General features: G+C 41.9%; 1 protein-coding gene across 16 annotated transcripts in view; it reads right to left on the bottom strand.

Annotated features, from left to right (window-relative positions):
* LOC124143326 (protein couch potato-like) overlaps positions 1-21549 on the bottom strand; it is a 193639-nt gene that overhangs the window by 6840 nt on the left and 165250 nt on the right. For 7 of the 16 annotated variants that reach the window (XM_048395262.1, XM_048395265.1, XM_048395264.1 and 4 more), the window contains 6 exons: positions 19945-20093; positions 13179-13235; positions 7817-8067; positions 5851-5920; positions 2258-2368; positions 1125-1256 (listed from right to left, as the gene is read on the bottom strand). In XM_048395262.1, the coding sequence (XP_048251219.1) occupies positions 1128-1256; positions 2258-2368; positions 5851-5920; positions 7817-8067; positions 13179-13235; positions 19945-20093 (767 nt within the window). In that variant the 3' untranslated portion in view covers positions 1125-1127. Of the gene's footprint in view, positions 1-1124; positions 1257-1470; positions 1508-2227; positions 2369-5850; positions 5921-7816; positions 8068-13178; positions 13236-19944; positions 20094-21549 lie in introns of those variants that run through there. The other 9 variants (XM_048395268.1, XM_048395276.1, XM_048395271.1 and 6 more) reach the window with 8 other exon arrangements.

Here is a 21549-nt window from a genome sequence, read left to right as displayed (position 1 = left end):
CACATGTGGGAATGAAACTCGTGCCTTCATGACAAGCACATGCGCTAACCTCAAGGCCATCTTACCGTCCCTCTGATCACACAAAGATGGAGTTCAAACTGATAATTCTTTAATCTACTCTTTCTAGAACTATTATTTTTTTTAAAAAGCACACAAATAAAAACCCTTTTCCACATAAAAGGGATATGACAAAAAAAAACACATCAAAGGTGCTGTGGTACCAGAAAATTTGGAATAGAAATTTGAGTGAAGCATATTCACAAACACGTCAACACTACACCCCCTACTTGCAATAACACGCCCTCCTCTTGCATTAACACACACCGCCATTCAGTAAAACAACCCCTCTTGCAATAACACAACCCCCTCTTGCAATACCACAACCCCTCTTTCAATACCACAACCCCTCTTGCAATAACACAACCCCTCTTTCAATACCACAACCCCTCTTGCATTGACACAACCCCTCTTGTAATAACACAACCCCTCTTGTAATAACACAACCCCTCTTGTAATAACACAACCCCTCTTGTAATAACACAACCCCTCTTGCAATAACACAACCCCTCTTGCAATAACACAACCCCTCTTGCAATAACACAACCCCAACCCCTCTTGCAATAACACAACCCCTCTTGCAATAACACAACCCCTCTTGCAATAACATACCCCCTCTTGCAATAACACAACCCCTCTTGCAATAACACAACCCCTCTTGCAATAACACAACCCCTCTTGCAATAACATACCCCCTCTTGCAATAACACAACCCCTCTTGCAATAACACAACCCCTCTTGCATAACACAACTCCCTCTTGCATAACACAACTCCCTATTGCAATAACAGAACCCCTCTTGCAAGAAGACAACCCCTCACAACTTCGTCTGACCATGCTGAGACTGCACATTAAAAGATGGCCTGAGAACGAGTAGTTTTTCATTGTCTTAGCGTCGTTAGTAAAGTAAACATAGTAACTATGCAGATGTGAATACATTAGGGCATATTTAATCACAAATGCTTGACCAAAATTAATTCTGACAAATGAACATAGCTTAAAACAGACACTATAATATGACCCCCATATGCGAAATCCTCCCCCAAACGAAAAAATCCCGTTACTTGCCCTTTAATTCTGAAAACCGCGTCCAATGAGGGTGTGACACGCCCATGTACAGGATGATCTCGGGGAGGAGGCCGACATTGTTTGTGAATACACTTCTAGAGGAACACACTGAGAACTGGCTTCATCGTCTTTCTGTGGGTTAGTGATGCTCAGGGATAATAGTGGTCCATTAACGCCAAATCAACCAACACATGTTAATATGCACTGTTCCAGCACACTGGAGCCTTAGGAGGGTAGGAAAACTATTTTCCTGAAAACTAGTTGGCACTAGGTCAAATAGGATGAAAGAAACTGCAAACAGGTGTTAGAGGAAATTGGTTATAAAGCTTTGGTTTATAACAACAACCTGTAGTCTTACTGTCAACTCCTCAAAATTCTGAACCCTTTGAAACAAGAAAAAAATGGACTCTTGTCAGTTGTGAGGAAAACAGTTTGCGATGAAAGAACCCTCCAGACAAGTCTACATGTAAATATGAGGACAGAAAACCTACTGACATGAGCATAGTGACAGCATTTGTAAAACATTGAATTTCAGGATTCCAATTGATTGTCAAAAGATATTAACTTGTGCACAAAACCGAGGTCATCCATTTTGACCCACAGATCTGTGTTCAAGTTGGTGTTGTGAAAGAGAGTCTATAGATGTGATGCTGCAGTGGTTCCTGTGCCAAAGCGAGAAATGAAGTGACGCCGTGTTCAAAGTTTATGTCTTCAAGCATGTGACCAGATGATTTTCACCAGTGAAAGACACCAAATCTTTATGATATTTACCGAATATATGTCTACTTGGTACTCAAATCGTCACTACAATGACGTTGAAATTTTCTAAAAATCGTTCCTGGCGTACTGCATCATTAGCTGTCTTGATGTGTTAGACACAACATTAATCCTTTGAAATATAGGCATCACAGAATACATATTTACATTTCAATCTAGCTGACATTTTACCATGCATGGTGCAGGGCCAACATGAAATACACAAGGCCCTGAAGCTGAATTTTACACCACAGACTCGGCAACTATCTGAAAGCTTGGTCATGCTGGTGCAGGGCTGGAGACTAAGCAGATAGGCCCCTGAAGGAGAATAATTTAATTATCCTTACTTGTTGGATCAAGGACTAAACTCCACTCACCACTTCCCCCATTTTGTTCTTTGCATATTCAATACGAAGTCCTCCTCGATCAGAAGAGAGCAAAACAAAGCCTTGAAGGCGATTCATTGCCATTGAGGCCTGAGCAACATCCTGCAACAAACAACAAAACATCAGTTGCCTCCCTTTAACTTACCTCCCTTTGATATTATCTCCCTTTAATACTGCCTGTACAAACTCAACATGTTATTGCATTTTCTTTTAAAAGCTGACATAATAATCATATATCTGTCGATTTCTCCATTTGTGAAGTCAAGTCCCTTTTTTGCTGTTTGTATTGGAAGGGAACTTTGATACCATTTGATAAATACATCCATAATGGCAGTTTAAATAATAACAGTGATGATACTGCTACACAGTCTCTGGTGCCACCAGGGGTATTGGTCACCAGTACCTCATGCTTGTCACGAAGTGAGTGAGTGAGTGAGTGAGTTGGGTTTAATGCCCGTTCTAACAGTATTCCAGTTATATTACGGCGTGTCAGATTAATGTTGGAGGAAAGCCCGAAGTGAAGCAGGTCTCAGAAGTTTACCACTTCGGTGAAACCCACGAGCACGGATATGGTGCTGACGAATCTAGAAACATAATCGGGGCGAACCAGGATTCAAACCCACAATCATAGATTTCTGGCGTGCCCAAGGGACGCAACTCTGCACAGCGAATCGCGGCGCCCGAAATATCATTAAAAAGCATCATTAGTGGCTTCCAAGTAATGACTGACTGTTCCATCTGTACCCCATAGTGACAATTTGCAATAACTCGGGTATTTTTATTAACCCGTAACAGCTCGGAATCAAATTATTCGTGAGCCATACTCAAAGGTCCGTGCTTCTTCATTTTACTGTTATCATTTGTTATACATTTCCAAAAACAAAATTCAATATAAAAGTCTGAGTTTCTGAGAATTTTATATAATGTTTGTATCAAAATATATACTGTATTCGACGTAATAAGTGTCCAGGGCGCTCTCAAAATTAGAAATAGGGGGCTCTTATTAGAATATTATTTTAGTGAAAAAAAGTTAAAATTTAAAAGATAAATTTTGTGGTTTATGCTGACAGCCTGAAATGTTTATGTACGACAGATATATGTTTCCAGAATTTAATTGCTCATAATTAAGTGTGCATATAACACACGAGTGCGTATTATACGTGAATAAATAAGTCTTGTGTACATTGATCAATCGGAAGGGGTACTAATTAGGATTGTTCACTGGCAAATATCGCGGTGGGCGCTTATTAGAGCGGGGCGCTCATTACGTCGAATACGGTATATTAAAATACCTGTTATAGCAGACGTATGGTTATACAGTGGTAACATTGTGTCACGTTGTTGATTGTGGGGCCTTGTACCCATATCGTATAGGGGTGTGCTATATAACTGGAATACTGGTATATTTCAACACAGCCATCAGCAACACACATATCGCAAGACAACCCCTGCGCAGCAATATTTTCCGATAAAGTCACAGAAGAATTAATACATAATAACATAAATTATATCTACTATCTTGAGGCATTTGGATGGACCGGGTTCCAATATAAACCACGTAAACATTCCACACTGATGACGCAATAGCTAGTCTCGTTTATAGTAGAAACCAAACTACCCATCTCGCAATCTGAAGTCGGGATTATTGAATGAAGAAGTACCATTTGAACAGTACAAATATATATTTGGGACCCAATACGTATTGCAATATGTATAGCTATATAGCTCTCCATATTGCAATACATTGCCATACGATTTATGTGCCACAACGCCCAACCTATATCTTAGTATGTCCGAGTCCTATGATGGCACTCCAACCACAGACTTTCTCATCCGAAGTTGGACAGCTTGTCACATGACCAAAGAGTGAGTGAGTGAGTGAGGTTTTATGCCGCTTTTAGAAATATTCCAGCAATATCACGGCGGGGGACACCAGAAATGGGCTTCACACATAATACCAATGTCGGGAATCGAACCCGGGTCTTCGGTGTGATGAGCGAACGCTTTAACCACTAGGCTACCCGACCGTCCCACATGACCAAAGATGTTAGCCATGAGAGTAAGCTGGCAAGGTAAGGATGTCGTCTGTGACTTGACTCCGTACCCTGCTACACTATCAACCTTTGATCTGCCTGTTCCAGTCTTGACCATTTACAGACAGGATCAACCTCACCTTATCTCTCGGCAATTTGCAGATCTATTCTTGGAATACCAAATTGGATCTATTTTTAGTCAATAACTGCAATGAATGCCCTTTTGTTAAAAGTCGGCACCGTAGGATAGTGCAGGACAAGAGTATCAGTGTTTTTCTCCCCTCTCAAACAGACTTACAATCAAACTGTTGACTTTTCACTTTGAATCATTGTTATTAAATCAACAATGACATACGTTTTAATTAAAATGACTTGACTTTACAGTGGCTTCAAACAAGTTATTATGAATATTTGTAAGTTTGAGAAACATAAGCCCATCAAATAACAGAATGTAGAGTAAAGGCAGCATTAAAATGTCAGCCTCTCATCCAGGTCTAGACATTGTGATTGATGCTGTGTGAAAATAACACCCTGTCTCGATCTAATGAGGATCAACATCCATCTGGAAGAGCACCACCGAGACTAGTCTGTGTTGTTAAAATGACCCGATACAACATGGTTGGACTGGACTACATAGTGCTTCCACAACTCCACCCTGCTTGGCCCCTGTGGGAGGGGACGCCTCCGTGGTCTAGTGGTAGAGCGTCCACCCAGAGAGCGGAAGGTCCGGGGTTCGGTTCCCGGCCGCGTCATACCAAAAGACGTTAAAAGATGGTACTTGTTGTTGCCCTGTCTGACATTCGGTCGGCTCAGAGTCACTATACTGTGTCTGAGTGGGGTATCCATGTTAAACTGGTATCTCAGTGAGCTAGCACTATAAATCGGCATCAGTCCGGACTTGTACAAGCAGCCACACACACATGTGCATGCACGTCACTATATAAGTGCAATAATCTTGGATGCGACGTTAAACCCCATTTCACATCACCTCACCTCACCTCACCTCTGTGAGGTGCTACGTCCCCAGAGTGAGTGAGTGAGGTTTTCTGTCACTTCTAACATATTCCAGCCATAGTATGGGAAATAGCATGGACAATCAAACAAGGTCTTCATTCTAATAAGCAAACACTTCCAGCACCAGGCTAACCCACCTCCCAGATCTGTTAACAAATTGCTTCTGAAAACGCAAATGATTATTTTGAGGCCAAGAATGATACTCAAGTTTACCACTCATGGTACGTTAGCATAATGACTCATTCGAAAGGGGGAAAATACTTTTCGCCCCATAATAGCATGGGTAGTTTCTGAAATTTGAAAACATTATATTCTAGGGTTGACAACTAGACAGATTCCCCTCCTAGTACCTGGTAACATCTACATTTTGCACTGATTACAAGGAATTTCTTTCTGAAAGATCAAAATCAACACTGAAGGGTTAACAACGACGGGCCATGGACGTTTTTCGAGACACACATGCAGCCTTAACATGCAGAACTGAGGAGATGTGGACACTGGAATGACGGATGGATGGAGCCAAAACCTAAAACACACCTGGTATTCTACAAAAGCTACAGGTGATCCTCCTTTATTGTGCATACGCAGTCGGCTAAATCCTGCAAAACTGAAACAGAAAAAAAGCAAAATAATGTCAGCAGGAAAGAGCAAAACACTTCAAGGGGGGTAACTGTGGACAGCTTTGTGGTTAGGAGAGTTCCTTCCCTTAGATTCCAATTCTGGAGTCATTTCAGAAGTTATTGATTTTTCTTCTTTGATGCTGGACGTCTTGTGATGGTTAGAAATCACATTTACCTTTAATTCCACGCTATCAACGTTTGATGTAGTTTGTCATGGTATAAACATAATTACTGATATACGTCTTCATAAAGATCAATGGATGTCATTAGAAAGAAGGAGAGTCTAAAGAATTGCATTTCTAGTTATGCTTCCACATGTTAAGTTGTGTATTGTATTACTTCAATGAAGGACAACTGTGTAAGGCTCTTACCCTTACATTCTCTGTATACAAATTATCAATTATGACCATATTTACCGATACCAGATAAATATCATACAAAATTGACAATTTGAGACCATAAACGATTACTTGATATAAATGCAAAGAGTCTGTTAGAAAAGCAAGAAAGAAGGGAGGTAACTCTCCTAAAATTGTGCATCAAGGGACATAATTTGTCTATGAGTGCATGAAACTTATTGTTTAGAAATACACCACATTAAAACAAGTGCATTCAGCGACAATTGTCTCATCTTTATAAAAATCCAAGAGAATTTCAAGATTGATCTGAAAATAGTCAATTGAATCATGTTTACAAAATCCGAAAATTTCCATTATTTTTAGAGTTGAAGTTTGTGGTGTAAAACTAAAGCTGAGTTGATTACAATGCAGGGAAGAAATGTACGCTGAAAATACCATGAGGAAATAGTCAACCATAGAACATTCTGTGAGTGGCATGGCCATGTGTTCACAAGTGATACGCATGGCTACATGGTTGGAACACAAGAGTACAAAGTCACTCAGTTGCAATGGAATAAAAAAAATTCACGTTCAAAATCATAAGTGGTTCTGTACAGACAAGTCAATGGTATGAATGTGGTACGAAGACTGTACAGTACGTCAACACAAAAACTAGCACAAGTTTCCACAAATCAAGAACACTTCACAAACAACAAGTTACCTCGACCAAAGACATTGGTGCTAGTTCTTTCCCCTGCGAATTTTGGTTCAAACTTTTACTCAATATGGATCTAAAATGTATACATAAATCAATTTAGATATGTTTGAAAATCAGAAAATTCAACCACATAATTTGCCACATTGTTTCAAAATTATTTCAAAGCAGCCAATTGGCGCCATATTTCCACTTAGGGTGGGCTGGAAACTTGAGGTTTGTAACTAGTTGTCATGAAACACTGATACATGTACGTCAGCAGATGATTGGGTGTTGATGCACGGAGCGTGTTGCCAAGTTCAAACATGCTGGTTTCCTAACAACCTAACATACTGCCTGTCTACCTTAGTGCCCCTCAACCGACTTTACCAGCTAACATGTGCAGCTATGTTCTACATAAAGGTGACTGTAGCAAGACATCAAATTGTTCCACTAGATTAATCAAGCCCCAAATACTGCTTTAAGTGCGATTTACTTGTCCCCATGCCATCTGATGCTCACATCTTCGTGGACATGACCCCTCAAAAGACATTCTCAAAGAGCTGTTGAACAACTTACAAGTATATTTTCAGTGGCCATTGTTTCAAACCACAACATATTTCTCAAAAGTCATTTGAACTAAAGTTGCTGAAACCTATGCAGACAGATTTGCTGAAGACCTTTTTGTTTTATTTCACCCACTAAAATGATTTCAAACCTCACTCCCATGGTCAAAGACCTGTTAAAAATAGAAGCACCCCTGGCGGCCATTGGTTCTAACCATTCTTGATTTTTCGGTAACAATTTTTGGCCTCAGTTCCAAATCCATCTTACAAATAGCGTGGCCTCACCTGTTAAACAAGTCTTTGAGTTCTTGTTCTGAGCTAAACTGTCCCAAATTAGCTACAAACAACGTGGAACAGGGGGCATTCTGCTGTGCGGAGGTGGTGGTGGTATTCACCTGCGACACCGGGCTAGCGAGGACAGGCGTGGACGCCATTGAGGGGTGGGGCACGGCCGTCACGGTAGCTTGCGGAGCTATCAGAGTGGTGGGCTGAACTTGGGGGAAAACAGAGTTCAGCTGCTCTGTGAACATACCGGCCTGGAAGAGAACACAGACGGGGGTCAACATGGTGGCATGAAACAAAACAGTCGATGACATTCTCCGGTCTGTGTGTCCTGGTGGCTCAGCTGGCAGGGAGAGAGTGGGAAGGAGAATACGGGGATGGGGAATATGGGGATGGGGAATGCTGGGGTGGGGGAATACTGGGATGGGGAATATGGGGTTGAGGAATATGGGGAATACTGGGATGGGAAATACAGGGATGGGAAATATGGGGATGGGGAAGACGGGGAATACTGGGATGGTGAATACGGGGATGGGGAATACGGGGATGGGGAATATAGGGATGGGGAATACAGGGATGAGGAATATGGGGAATACTGAGATGAGGAATATGGGGAATACTAGGATGGGGAATACTGGGATGAGGAATATGGGGAATACTGGGATGGGAAATACAGGGATGAGGAATATGGGGAATACTGAGATGAGGAAAATGGGGAATACTTGGATGGGGAATACAGGGATGAGGAATATGGGGAATACTGAGATGAGGAATATGGGAAATACTGGGATGGGGAATACAGGGATGAGGGATATGGGGAATACTGAGATGAGGAATATTGGGAATACTGGGATGGGGAATATGGGGATGGGGAAGACGGGGAAGACGGGGAATACTGGGATGGGGAATACGGGGATGGGGAATACAGGGATGGGGAATACAGGGATGGGGAATACGGGGATGGGGAATATCGGGATGGGGAATACAGGGATGAGGAATATGGGGAATACTGAGATGAGGAATATGGGGAATACTGGGATGGGGAATACTGGGATGAGGAATATGGGGATGAGGAATACGGGGAATACTGGGATGGGGAATATTGGGATGAAGAATACGGGGGATACCTGGATGGGGATTATGGGGATGGGGAATAATGGGGATTGGGAATACGGGGATGGGGAAAACGGGGATGGGGATGGGGATGGGGATGGGGAATGCCTAAATGGGGAATAAAGGGGTAGGGAATAAGGGGATAGGGAATAAGGGGATGAGGAATATGGGGAGGGGTAATACTGGGATGGGAAATATTTAGCTAGATTAAAAGAGAACTTACACCTTGTAAAAAAAATAGCTGTCAAATGAAAAGTCAAGTCAAGACAAGCCAGAAAGACAAATCATTGACTTATCCTGAAATACAATCAAGACTGACACTGGGGAGGAAACTGTATTGGGTAGGCTTGGAGCGGAAAGTGAATTGGAGGTGGGTGGTAATTGGGTGGATCTGCGATAGGTGACTGGGTGGTGGGTGACTGGGTGGCGGGTGGATGGGTGGTGGGTGGATGGGTGGAAGGTGACTGGGTGGTTGGTGGTGGGTGGAAGGTGGGATTGGAAATACTGGGGAAGACTGATAGAGAAGGACCAGTCTGGCCTATTGACAAGCTGCCCAAGGTGTTGTGTTACACCAGCTGGGAGCCGACCACATGCCGACCATTCATGCTGATAGCCACTTCCCTTGGAATTGTGGGCATTGATTCTCCGTAACAAGAACTGGCAGTTCGGACAGTGCCATACAGAATTTAGTTATCACAATTGTGCCTCGATGAAAAGATAAATGGATCGTTGTAAGGTGTGAACAAGAAACAGTTTTTGGTCGGGGCTGGACAATTTGTGGCAATGGCTGGTTGATCGAGCCCCCATTACCAGAGCAACAAAGCTCAATGTTCGCCTGAGGCTCCCGAATTAAGATAAACAGTTTTCCAGAAAGTAGCATTAACTACATTCGCTTATCGGGCTCCCTAGGTAATTTAGACAAAGTGCAAGGCGTGAAGCTAACAAGCATCTTAGAAGTAGCTGACACCGAAGCACTGCCGATTTGATGCAGTGACAAGATTACAGCTTGCTACGACTCATCTGCAGCAAAATAATCCCCTTAGATTTTGTCACTCCTAATTTACTCACAGGTAAATAAATCTATTTCAGTCAATGAGATTAATACATTTTAGAGACAGGCTCGGAATGCATCAACATATTACCAATGATTCCCTTGGGCATTCTAATGTTAGCTTTTCATAAAAGCTAAGGATGAGTGGCGGAATGCTATTTTCCTGAATCAGTGGCTTCTGTTCTCATTTCAACAAATCAACAAACACACCAGCTTGGGGAACACCAGCTTGGGGAACACCAGCTGGAGTGATGGAGGGTGGTAGAATAGACACACAAGATGGGTGCTTCTTCGACTTGGGAAGGTTGGGTGGAGGTTGGGGGGTTGTGTTGGGGCGGATTGGGGGTGGAGGGTTGTTGGTTGTGAGAGTTGGCTGTGGACAATGATTGGCAGCTATGATATTGGAGGTTGGGGTTGGGTTGGGGTTGGGGTTGGGGTAGCAGTGGTAGGTTGTGCCTGGTAGCTGAGGTTGGGGATGTGGTCAGGGGTTGGGGGGGTCAGCGTTGATGGGGATGTGGTCAGGGGTTGGGGGGTCAGCATTGATGGGAATGTGGTCAGGGGTTGGGGGGTCAGCATTGGTGGGGATGTGGACAGGGGTTGGGGGGTCAGTGTTGGTGGGCATGTGGTCAGGGGTTGGGGGTCAGCGTTGGTGGGGATGTGGACAGGGTTGGGGGGGTCAGCGTTGATGGGAATGTGGTCAGGGGTTGGGGGGTCAGCATTGGTGGGGATGTGGACAGGGGTTGGGGGGTAGCGTTGGTGGGGATGTGGACAGGGTTGGGGGGGGTCAGCGTTGATGGGAATGTGGTCAGGGGTTGAGGGGTCAGCATTGGTGGGGATGTGGACAGGGGTTGGGGGTCAGCGTTGGTGGGGATGTGGACAGGGTTGGGGGTCAGCATTGGTGGGGATGTGGACAGGGTTGGGGGTCAGCATTGGTGGGGATGTGGACAGGGTTTGGGGTCAGCGTTCGTGGGGATGTGGTCAGGGGTTGGGGGGTCAGCATTGGTGGGGATGTGGACAGGGTTGGGGGTCAGCGTTGGTGGGGATGTGGTCAGGGGTTGAAGGGTCAGCATTGGTGGGGATGTGGACAGGGTTGGGGGTCAGCATTCGTGGGGATGTGGACAGGGTTTGGGGTCAGCGTTCGTGGGGATGTGGACAGGGTTGGGGGTCAGCGTTGGCGGGAATGTGGTCAGGGGTTGGGGGGTCAGCATTGGTGGGGATGTGGTCAGGGTTGGGGGTCAGCGTTGGTGGGGATGTGGTCAGGGTTGGGGGTCAGCATTGGTGGGGATGTGGACAGGGTTTGGGGTCAGCGTTCGTGGGGATGTGGACAGGGGTTGGGGGGTCAGCATTGGTGGGGATGTGGTCAGGGGTTGAAGGGTCAGCATTGGTGGGGATGTGGACAGGGTTGGGGGTCAGCATTGGTGGGGATGTGGACAGGGTTTGGGGTCAGCGTTCGTGGGGATGTGGACAGGGGTTGGGGGTCAGCGTTGGTGGGGATGTGGTCAGGGGTTGAAGGGTCAGCATTGGTGGGGATGTGGACAGGGTTGGGGGTCAGCATTGGTGGGGATGTGGACAGGGTTTGGGGTCAGCGTTCGTGGGGATGTGGACAGGGGTTGGGGGTCAGCGTTGGTGGGGATGTGGTCAGGGGTTGAAGGGTCAGCATTGGTGGGGATGTGGACAGGGTTTGGGGTCAGCGTTCGTGGGGATGTGGACAGGGGTTGGGGGTCAGCGTTGGTGGGGATGTGGTCAGGGGTTGAAGGGTCAGCATTGGTGGGGATGTGGACAGGGTTGGGGGTCAGCATTCGTGGGGATGTGGACAGGGTTTGGGGTCAGCGTTCGTGGGGATGTGGACAGGGTTGGGGGTCAGCGTTGGCGGGGATGTGGACAGGGTTGGGGGTCAGCATTGGTGGGGATGTGGACAGGGTTGGGGGTCAGCATTGGTGGGGATGTGGTCAGGGGTTGAGGGGTCAGCGTTGGTGGGCATGTGGACAGGGTTGGGAGTCAGCATTGGTGGGGATGTGGACAGGGTTGGGAGTCAGCATTGGTGGGGATGTGGACAGGGTTTGGGGTCAGCGTTCGTGGGGATGTGGACAGAGTTGGGGGTCAGCGTTGGCGGGGATGTGGACAGGGTTGGGGGTCAGCATTGGTGAGGATGTGGTCAGGGGTTGGGGGACATGGTAAAGAGGGTAGAGGCACCTGTACACGAATACAAAGACATGATGAAGAGACATTATATAAGATCCATAACAAATATCTGGCATAGTTATATTCACAAAAATTTCTTCCAAAAACATTTATCTGCCATATGATACTGACTGTATGCATAGCTCTGACAATTGGAAGTATGCCAATCATTTGCAAAACAACAGAATAAGTAATCAATGCATTTAATTTTCAAATTAAGCAACACACAAACATTTCATTTCTACAAGCCCTTGCTAAAGATTCTCACTTTAATCAATTTCTTATTGCACTATACAAACTAGAGCCATTTGTAAAAAAGCAAGTACCAGTATAAGCACAAAAAAAATAGTCTGATTATATGGTGGAGTTGTACAGAGTGCAAGAACCTGCAGCAACGGAGAATTTCAGGATTTTATGTTTAAACCGTTGCTTTACTTAATGTTCAGGGTCACTGATTACAACATTCCTTCCTGATAGATGTTCAGTTAACATCTGATTCAATAAAGCTTTCAGGACTTTTAAAAAGGAAAAGTTTAATTTCCAGGTAGTCTAAAATAAAATATTCTGATTGTCATCATTAAAATAAATTATTTTCATGGTTCTATAAAAAATAACCAAAAGTTCAATGTGATCTGGTTTTAACAAATGACATTTCAATCTGGACACTGAATCTGTTCGAATTAATCCCATATCACTAATTTGAATGCAACAAAAATTCTTTTTTCAAATTTAAATAACCAAATTTGTTTTAAAATACCCAAAATTTCGTCAGATTCAAGACAATCATTCGGATTTATCAATCATTAAGGGCCAAAATATCTCAGGTCAATCATTCAAATCTGAATTTCTGAACTCTTTCAAAATAGGTCTGATTTTTGAAGTCACCAGTTTGCATCTAAATTCATAAATTCTTTTTTCGAATAGGCCAGAATTGTTTGTGTCAGGCATGTTGAGCCAGAAGTTGTGAGAGAAGGAAGGAGAATTTCTCCATTCCTTGAAGAGGTGTGAGATCGGACCAACCTGGTATTGCCATAGGGAGCCAGGAGATGTTGCAAAGGGTTGTGGTGGTTTCTGAATCTGATGTAGTAGACAAATTGCTAGTAAATCATCGACAAATTGGAATTGAAATATTCAGCTTCTTTGGATTTCAATAAAGGTGTGATCCTAGGATTTTTCTGTCATAAAACACAAGTTTAAGCCTGGATTTTCTTGCTCAATACTTGTCGGTTTTATTTAGTGAACCGACTTACGTCAACTGTATCTGCACAAGGCGCGACACTCCACAGCTTTCTATCTTATTGCAGTGCTGCGAAGAGCACATTCCTTAGTCCACTAGTCATTATAATGATAGCATATAGCAAAACCCTTAAAATTGGCAAATTTCTACTAGTCCTTATGATACCTTAACTATTTAGCAGTTTGGCAAGGACTAACAATTTCTAACACTGCTTAGTTTATTTCTGCAGCGGAAATGATATGGTATGGATACTTTCTATTGTTTTCCGACTAAAATAGACATTGAAAAGTGTAACACAACAGAATGATACGCATCCAAACATAACGATGTAATACGCACCTGTACATAATGGCATGATTTGCACCCATACATAACGATGTAATACGCACCCATACATAACGACGTAATACACATCCATACATAAATGCCTGATACCCACCTATACATAACGACATGATACGCACCCATACATAACGACGTGATACGCACCCATACAAAACGACGTAATACTCACCCATACATAACTGCCTGATACGCACCCATACATAACTGTGTGATACGCACCCATACATAACAGTGTGATACTCAAAATACATAACGATGTAATACGCACCCATACATAACTGCCTGATACGCACCCATACATAACAGTGTGATAAGCACCCATACATAACAGTGTGATACGCACCCATACATAACTGTGTGATACGCACCCATACATAACAGTGTGATACGCACCCATACATAACAGTGTGATACGCACCAATACAAAACTGTGTGATACGCACCCATACATAACTGTGTGATACGCACCCATACATAACTGTGTGATTAATCCCATATCACTAATTTGAATGCAACAAAAATTCTTTATTCAAATTTAAATAACCAAATTTGTTTTAAAATACCCAAAATTTTGTCAGACAATCATTCGGATTTTTCAATCATTATGGGCCAAAATATCTCAGGTCAATCATTCAAATCTGAATTTCTGAACTCTTTCAAAATAGGCTTGACTTCTTAAGTCACTAGTTTGCATCTTAATTCGTAAATTCTTTTTTCGAATAGGCCAGAATTGTTTGTGTCAGGCATGTTGAGCCAGAAGTTGTGAGAGAAGGAAGGAGAATTTCTCCATTCCTTGAAGAGGTGTGAGATTGGACCAACCTGGTATTGCCATAGGGAGCCAGGAGATGTTGCAAAGGGTTGTTGTTGTTTCTGAATCTGATGTAGTAGACAAATTGCTAGTAAATCATCGACAAATTGGAATTGAAATATTCAGCTTCTTTGGATTTCAATAAAGGTGTGATCCTAGGATTTTTCTGTCATAAAACACAAGTTTAAGCCTGGATTTTCTTGCTCAATACTTGTCGGTTTTATTTAGTGAACCGACTTACGTCAACTGTATCTGCACAAGGCGACGTGATACTCACCCATACATAACTGTGTAATACGCACCCATACATAAGTGCCTGATACCCACCCATACATAACTGTGTGATACGCACCCATACATAACTGTGTGATACGCACCCATACATAACGGCGTGATATGCACCCATACATAACTGTGTGATACGCACCCATACATAACTGTGTGATACGCACCCATACATAACTGTGTGATACGCACCCATACATAACTGTGTGATACGCACCCATACATAACTGTGTGATACGCACCCATACATAACTGTGTGATACGCACCCATACATAACTGTGTGATACCCACCCATACATATTGACGAAATACGCACCCATACATAACGACGTAATACTCACCCATACATAACGACGTGATACTCACCCATACAAAACGACGTACTATGCACCCATACATAACAATGTAATACGCACCAATACATAACTCCCTGATACGCACCCATACATAGCGACATAAAACGCACCCACAAGGTGAACGCCAAATCTCACTGATATAACGCAGAAAGCTAGGAGTGTCCACAGCCTGTGGAGAGACCGATGGCCTTTGGTGTAAAACGGACAAATTAAACAGTTTTTTTTCCATACTGGCTGACAAATCCATGATGACACCTTCAATAAACAGTGCTCTGGGAAGAAACCCATTACGCTTGGCGTCATCTTCCCAAAGGTTTGGAACCTCCTCCAATGAGATAAGGAACCCCTTTTTTTTCAGGTGTGACAACCAAACAGGTTATTTTCTTGAACTCTGTGCATCTTTCAAAGATGTTAACGTCATTGCATATAAACATGGGCAAAACAAACAAGTAAAACATGATGGGTATGCACACCTAAGAATCCAATTTCAAATTTTCAATTTGAATTGAATAAATTTCCAAATTTGACCCCCCAAATTTTGTAATGGACTGGTCCATTTCTTTTATAAATTTCCAAATTTGACCCCCCAAATTTTGAAATGGACTGGTCCATTTCTTTCATAAATTTCCAAATTTGACCCCCCAAATTTTGAAATGGACTGGTCCATTTCTTTTAGATTGATGTCCACGTTTAAGTTAAACAGGTGTGCATACCGCGACTTCATTTATTGCACTGTGCAAAACATTAGAGAATGTTCAGGTGAGTTAGATGAGCTGTCTGAATGGTGTGCAGGTTATTTCAACAACCATTACTTCGGATATCTGTGCAGTGCACATCATGTGGTGAGATTGTTGAAGCCAAACTAACAACTGACCTATATTAAGAACATTACACAACAACAACACTAAACAAACAATATAGAACTGTGAAGTATCAACATATTGGTATCGAACACAAACATTAAAACCACTAGATTGCTTTTATACTTTCCAAAATCCCTATTATCATGTGCAAAACATCATAACATTTTCTGACGAAATTATCAAATATGATTGTTGATAAGAATTAGTTTTAATAAACTTAAACTGTGAACGACTGTGATAATATCTGCACCTAGCGTTTAAGCTGCATCATAAACCCGAATAAAAAGAATATTATTCTCAAAATCAACGGACCTTCAAAAATCTTAAGCACAAATGGATTACAATGAAAAAGAGAAAAAAATAATTTTGGCTTTTTTTAAGCAGGATGAAAAATCATTCGTGGGTAAAAGTGATCAAATGATGAACTTGTTCTGCAAATTAACGACTAACACCTGTAAACCAAAACAATAAAATAAAGGAAATCCACATTTGGGAACAGAAAATTCCTCTGTATGACTTTTTGACAGACATGTGGAAGATAATTATCCCTATGTAACGCAATAAGTAAAGGCAGTTATGCTCAATTGCTCGAGTGCCATGCTTATATATGTGATTGTTGACGGAATTAGTTTCAGAAAGTGTACTGAACGTGTCTCTTGACAAGTGTTTACTGAGAAAAGGGCAAACAAAGAGAAATGATTCACTTCATCAGACATCGCAACCAAAAAATGGGAGGTAGTTATGAAAGACGTTTGAAATGCCCTTCCATTCAAGGGAGATAACTCAAGATGTTTGCCATTTCAACCATGCGGGCCTGTGCTTAAAGTTAGCATCTCAGTGTTTCAGGGCCTTAGTGGGCTTAGTAGGTGAGATTTGCATGTGTTCTGAAGTTGCTGCCACAGAGCATTCAGGGTGGCTTAGTACAAGTGGACTTGGAGTGGACTTATGGTGGACTTGAAGTGGACCGTCATCATGCTTGGAAGTGTTGCCAAAGCATGTTCTGGAATTTGGAAAAGGTGAACTTAAGTAGAACTTAAGCTGATTGTCAAATATGGGAGGTGTGCTTAAGTATACCTTTCTAGAACTTGAGGGGTTTCAACCTGAAACATGTACATAACACATCAAACATACCAGACTAAAATACAGTAGCTAGGAAAGTAGTATGTGACAGATCAAGAATTCTCTGACCAGGAGAAGGGAAGTAGTATGTGACATATCTGGAATTCTCTGACTAGGAGTTAGGGAAGAAGTCTGTGACAGATCTAGAATTTTCTGACTAGGAATTAGGGAAGTAGTATGTGACATATCTAGAATTCTCTGATAAGGATAATGGAAGTAGTAAGTCATCCTAATGCCACTGACCTACAAACTATTTAAGTCATTCTAACGCCCCTTTCCCACACACTATTTAAGTCATCCTAATGCCACTTACCTACAAACTATTTAAGTCATTCTAACGCCCCTTTCCTACAAACTATTTAAGTCGTCCTAATGCCTCTTTCCTACAAACTATTTAAGTCATCCTAACGCCCCTTTCCTACAAACTATTTAAGTCATCCTAACGCCCCTTTCCTAAAAACTATTTAAGTCATCCTAACGCCCCTTTCCTACAAACTATTTAAGTCATCCTAATGCCTCTTTCCTACAAACTATTTAAGTCATCCTAATGCCCCTTTCCTACAAACTATTTAAGTTGTCCTAACGCCCCTTTCCTACACACTATTTAAGTCATCCTAACGCCCCTTTCCTAAAAACTATTTAAGTCATCCTAACTCCCCTTTCCTACACACTATTTAAGTCATCCTAACGCCCCTTTCCTAAAAACTATTTAAGTCATCCTAACGCCCCTTTCCTACAAACTATTTAAATCATCCTAATGCCACTTTCCTACACACTATTTAAGTCATCCTAATACCCCTTTCCTACAAACTATTTAAGTCATCCTAACGCCCCTTTCCTACAAACTATTTAAATCATCCTAATGCCACTTTCCTACACACTATTTAAGTCATCCTAATACCCCTTTCCTACAAACTATTTAAATCATCCTAACGCCCCTTTCCTACAAACTATTTAAGTCATCCTAACGCCCCTTTCCTACAAACTATTTAAGTCATCCTAACGCCCCTTTCCTACAAACTATTTAAGTCATCCTAATACCCCTTTCCTACAAACTATTTAAGTCATCCTAACGCCCCTTTCCTACAAACTATTTAAGTCATCCTAACGCCCCTTTCCTACAAACTATTTAAGTCATCCTAACGCCCCTTTCCTACAAACTATTTAAGTCATCCTAACGCCCCTTTCCTACAAACTATTTAAGTTGTCCTAATACCCCTTTCCTACAAACTATTTAAGTCATCCTAACGCCCCTTTCCTACAAACTATTTAAGTCATCCTAACGCCCCTTTCCTACAAACTATTTAAGTCATCCTAACGCCCCTTTCCTACAAACTATTTAAGTCATCCTAACGCCCCTTTCCTACAAACTATTTAAGTCATCCTAACGCCCCTTTCCTACAAACTATTTAAGTCATTCTTATGCCACTTTCCTACAAACTATTTAAGTCATCCTAATGCCCCTTTCCTACAAACTATTTAAATCATCCTAACGCCCCTTTCCTACAAACTATTTAAATCATCCTAATGCCACTTTCCTACAAACTATTTAAGTCATCCTAATACCCCTTTCCTACAAACTATTTAAGTCATCCTAACGCCGCTTTCCCACAAACTATTTAAGTCATTCTTACGCCACTTTCCTACAAACTATTTAAGTCATTCTTACGCCACTTTCCTACAAACTATTTAAGTCATTCTTACGCCACTTTCCCACAAACTATTTAAGTCATTCTTACGCCACTTTCCCACAAACTATTTAAGTCATCCTAATGCCACTTTCCTACAAACTACTTACACTCCTTTGGCACTTACTGGACTACCACAGCATTACAATAATACTGTGCAAATAATGCTGCAAATTATGAATGATCTGTCTGAACTTTTCACCATCCAACATCTTTGAAAAAGCTGCTTTACCTTACAATCTGTCTCAACATTTAATATATTTGAAAAAGCTGCCCTATCACAAAATCTAATTTACAGATGTTTCCATTCATATGAAACTTCACAAACATCGACACCTTCAGTCTACAACATACTCAACCTGTTTCTCCAATAATTACATCCCTTTCACCAACAGTAACAGAAACGTCACTCTCTCAGTACCTATATGCTATTTCAAAACTGAAATATCAATATTGTCCTTTGAATCCTGCACAACATTGAAACTAGAAATGCTGACCCGATTTTCAGCCATTGACATTTTCTTCAAATTTACTGCTCAAATACAAATATACTTTTGTTAGATTCCTTTAAATTTCTCTCCAACACATACTACGAGTATTTATGTAAAGACTGTCACAATGTTTCCACGACATTAACAGGTGCAGCACATGGTGTAGAATTACACAGATTACCCTAGCTAGTGTCACACAGACCACAGAGTTACAACTGACCACTACGACTGACCGACCGATGACCAACCGACCGACCGACGACCGACCGACGACCGACCGAAGACCGTCCGACGACCGAAGACCGTCCGACGACCGACCGACCGTCAAACCAACCGTCCGATGGACCGTCTGACTGACTGACCGACCGACCGGCCAGCCGACCGACCGTCCGACTGACGACCAACCAACCGTTCAATCGTTCAACCGACGACTGACCGTTCAATCGTTCAATCGTTCAACCGACCGACGACCAACCGACGACCGACCATTCAATCGTTCAACCGACCGACGACCAACCGACCGGCGCCGTAGGGCCCGTCCTCCTCGGTGTTTCTTTGCACTGTGCAATAAATGAAGGAGAGGAAACACTAACCCGCACCGGTACCTGTGCTAGCGCCGGGTGTTGAATAAGTGCAGTGTGGTGTAGCGCTGCCGCAGTTGGTGCCAGTTCGGGGTACGGAGCAAGAGGGTGGGGGGCCCAAGCTTCGGGGCAGCCCGGGAAAAAGGCGGCACCTAACTCTTCTGCAAGTGAAGGTAAAAAAGACACGCACACGTGAATTTGCTAGTAGGGTGAGTGAAATACAGAAGGTCATTTGCAAACAAACTTGTCATCTCTCTCTTATAAGCTGCAAGCTTACGATTACCAGCTTCAACACTATTTAATGATTGAATGACATTTTGTTCAAAATACATATTTTTTAAAAATATACCATACATGATTTTGTTTTTATTTAGAAACTAGCATAGATATTTAGAGAAGCTGATATCTGTTTATTGAAACGGAATTATCTAAATTTATAAACATCCTAATTTTGTGACCACCCCATGAGATGGGACATTATGTGTGAAAAATCACTTTTACTTCTCATATTTTAAAACTACAGTATCTTAGGACAACGAAAGTACAATTCATACGTTTCAATTCATATTTATTACAGAGATACATTGTATCAAACATTTGGAATCATTTTCTGAAAAGTCCTATTTTCAGAATAATAACTGTTTATGTCATAATTGCAGTTTTTAGATTAACCTTGTAGACGTATGCTGAAATGTTTTGAAAAACTAGGTAATGTTTTTATTATATTGCAAAAGAACAAGAGAGAAATGAGATATCTGCACTCATTTTTACGGAAGTAAGTGGACGTCAAACGTCTTAATGACGCCACAGCACAACTTTCTTCACAATAAGATTTCATATCTATGAATGAACTTTTTTTAATATTAGTATTAAAGTATTAAAATCTCTTTCCTGATTCTACTGGTGACACCAAAAGTTAGTTACCATTCTGGTTACTTAGTACTTTGAACAAGATGATTTCAGTTAGAAACCTTTGTTCTTGACTGGAATGATATGTATTGCTTATAAATAAACATTAGGTCCTTCTTTATATCAGACAAATTACTGCATCTTGAAAATTTAAAGTTATCTGCTTAACAGCATATTTTATCTAAATTTTATCAGCCAACATATGATTTTGTTTTAACATAATAGAAAGATTCTAACCAATTCTTCTATATCCTGATGTCCTTATTCAACATGTCACGTTCAACTGTTAACTTGCCACTATTTTCATTATTCATCTGCTTCTTCGACGTCCAGAAAGAAAGTCATATCTATTACTAGAATATTCAACATGTTAATCAGTTTTGTTTTTTTGGTTGATTTGTTGTTTAACGCCGCACTCAGCAATATTCCAGCTATATGACGGCGGTCTGAAAATAATCTAGACCAAAAAATCCAGTGATTGATATCATGAGCATCGATCCTCGCAATTTGGCTCGATGACATGCATCTTGTTTCACCCTTGCCACATCAAGCCCACTTTCCTGTGCTAAATATGTTTGGACTATTGCACATATCAATAGCCCATTCAGAGAATGTTTCACAAAATCAGCGTCCACGACTGGTCCTTTGTTTTTGAAAGTGATTTACCGCTGCCTATGTTTTTGTGTCAGGGATGAAATCGCGAATGTT

The sequence above is a fragment of the Haliotis rufescens genome, unplaced genomic scaffold (assembly GCF_023055435.1).
Source record: "Haliotis rufescens isolate VD_foot unplaced genomic scaffold, xgHalRufe1.0.p SCAF_14, whole genome shotgun sequence".
NCBI classification, from domain to species: Eukaryota; Metazoa; Mollusca; class Gastropoda; order Lepetellida; family Haliotidae; genus Haliotis; species Haliotis rufescens.
This window is presented reverse-complemented; position numbering and strand designations above follow the sequence as displayed.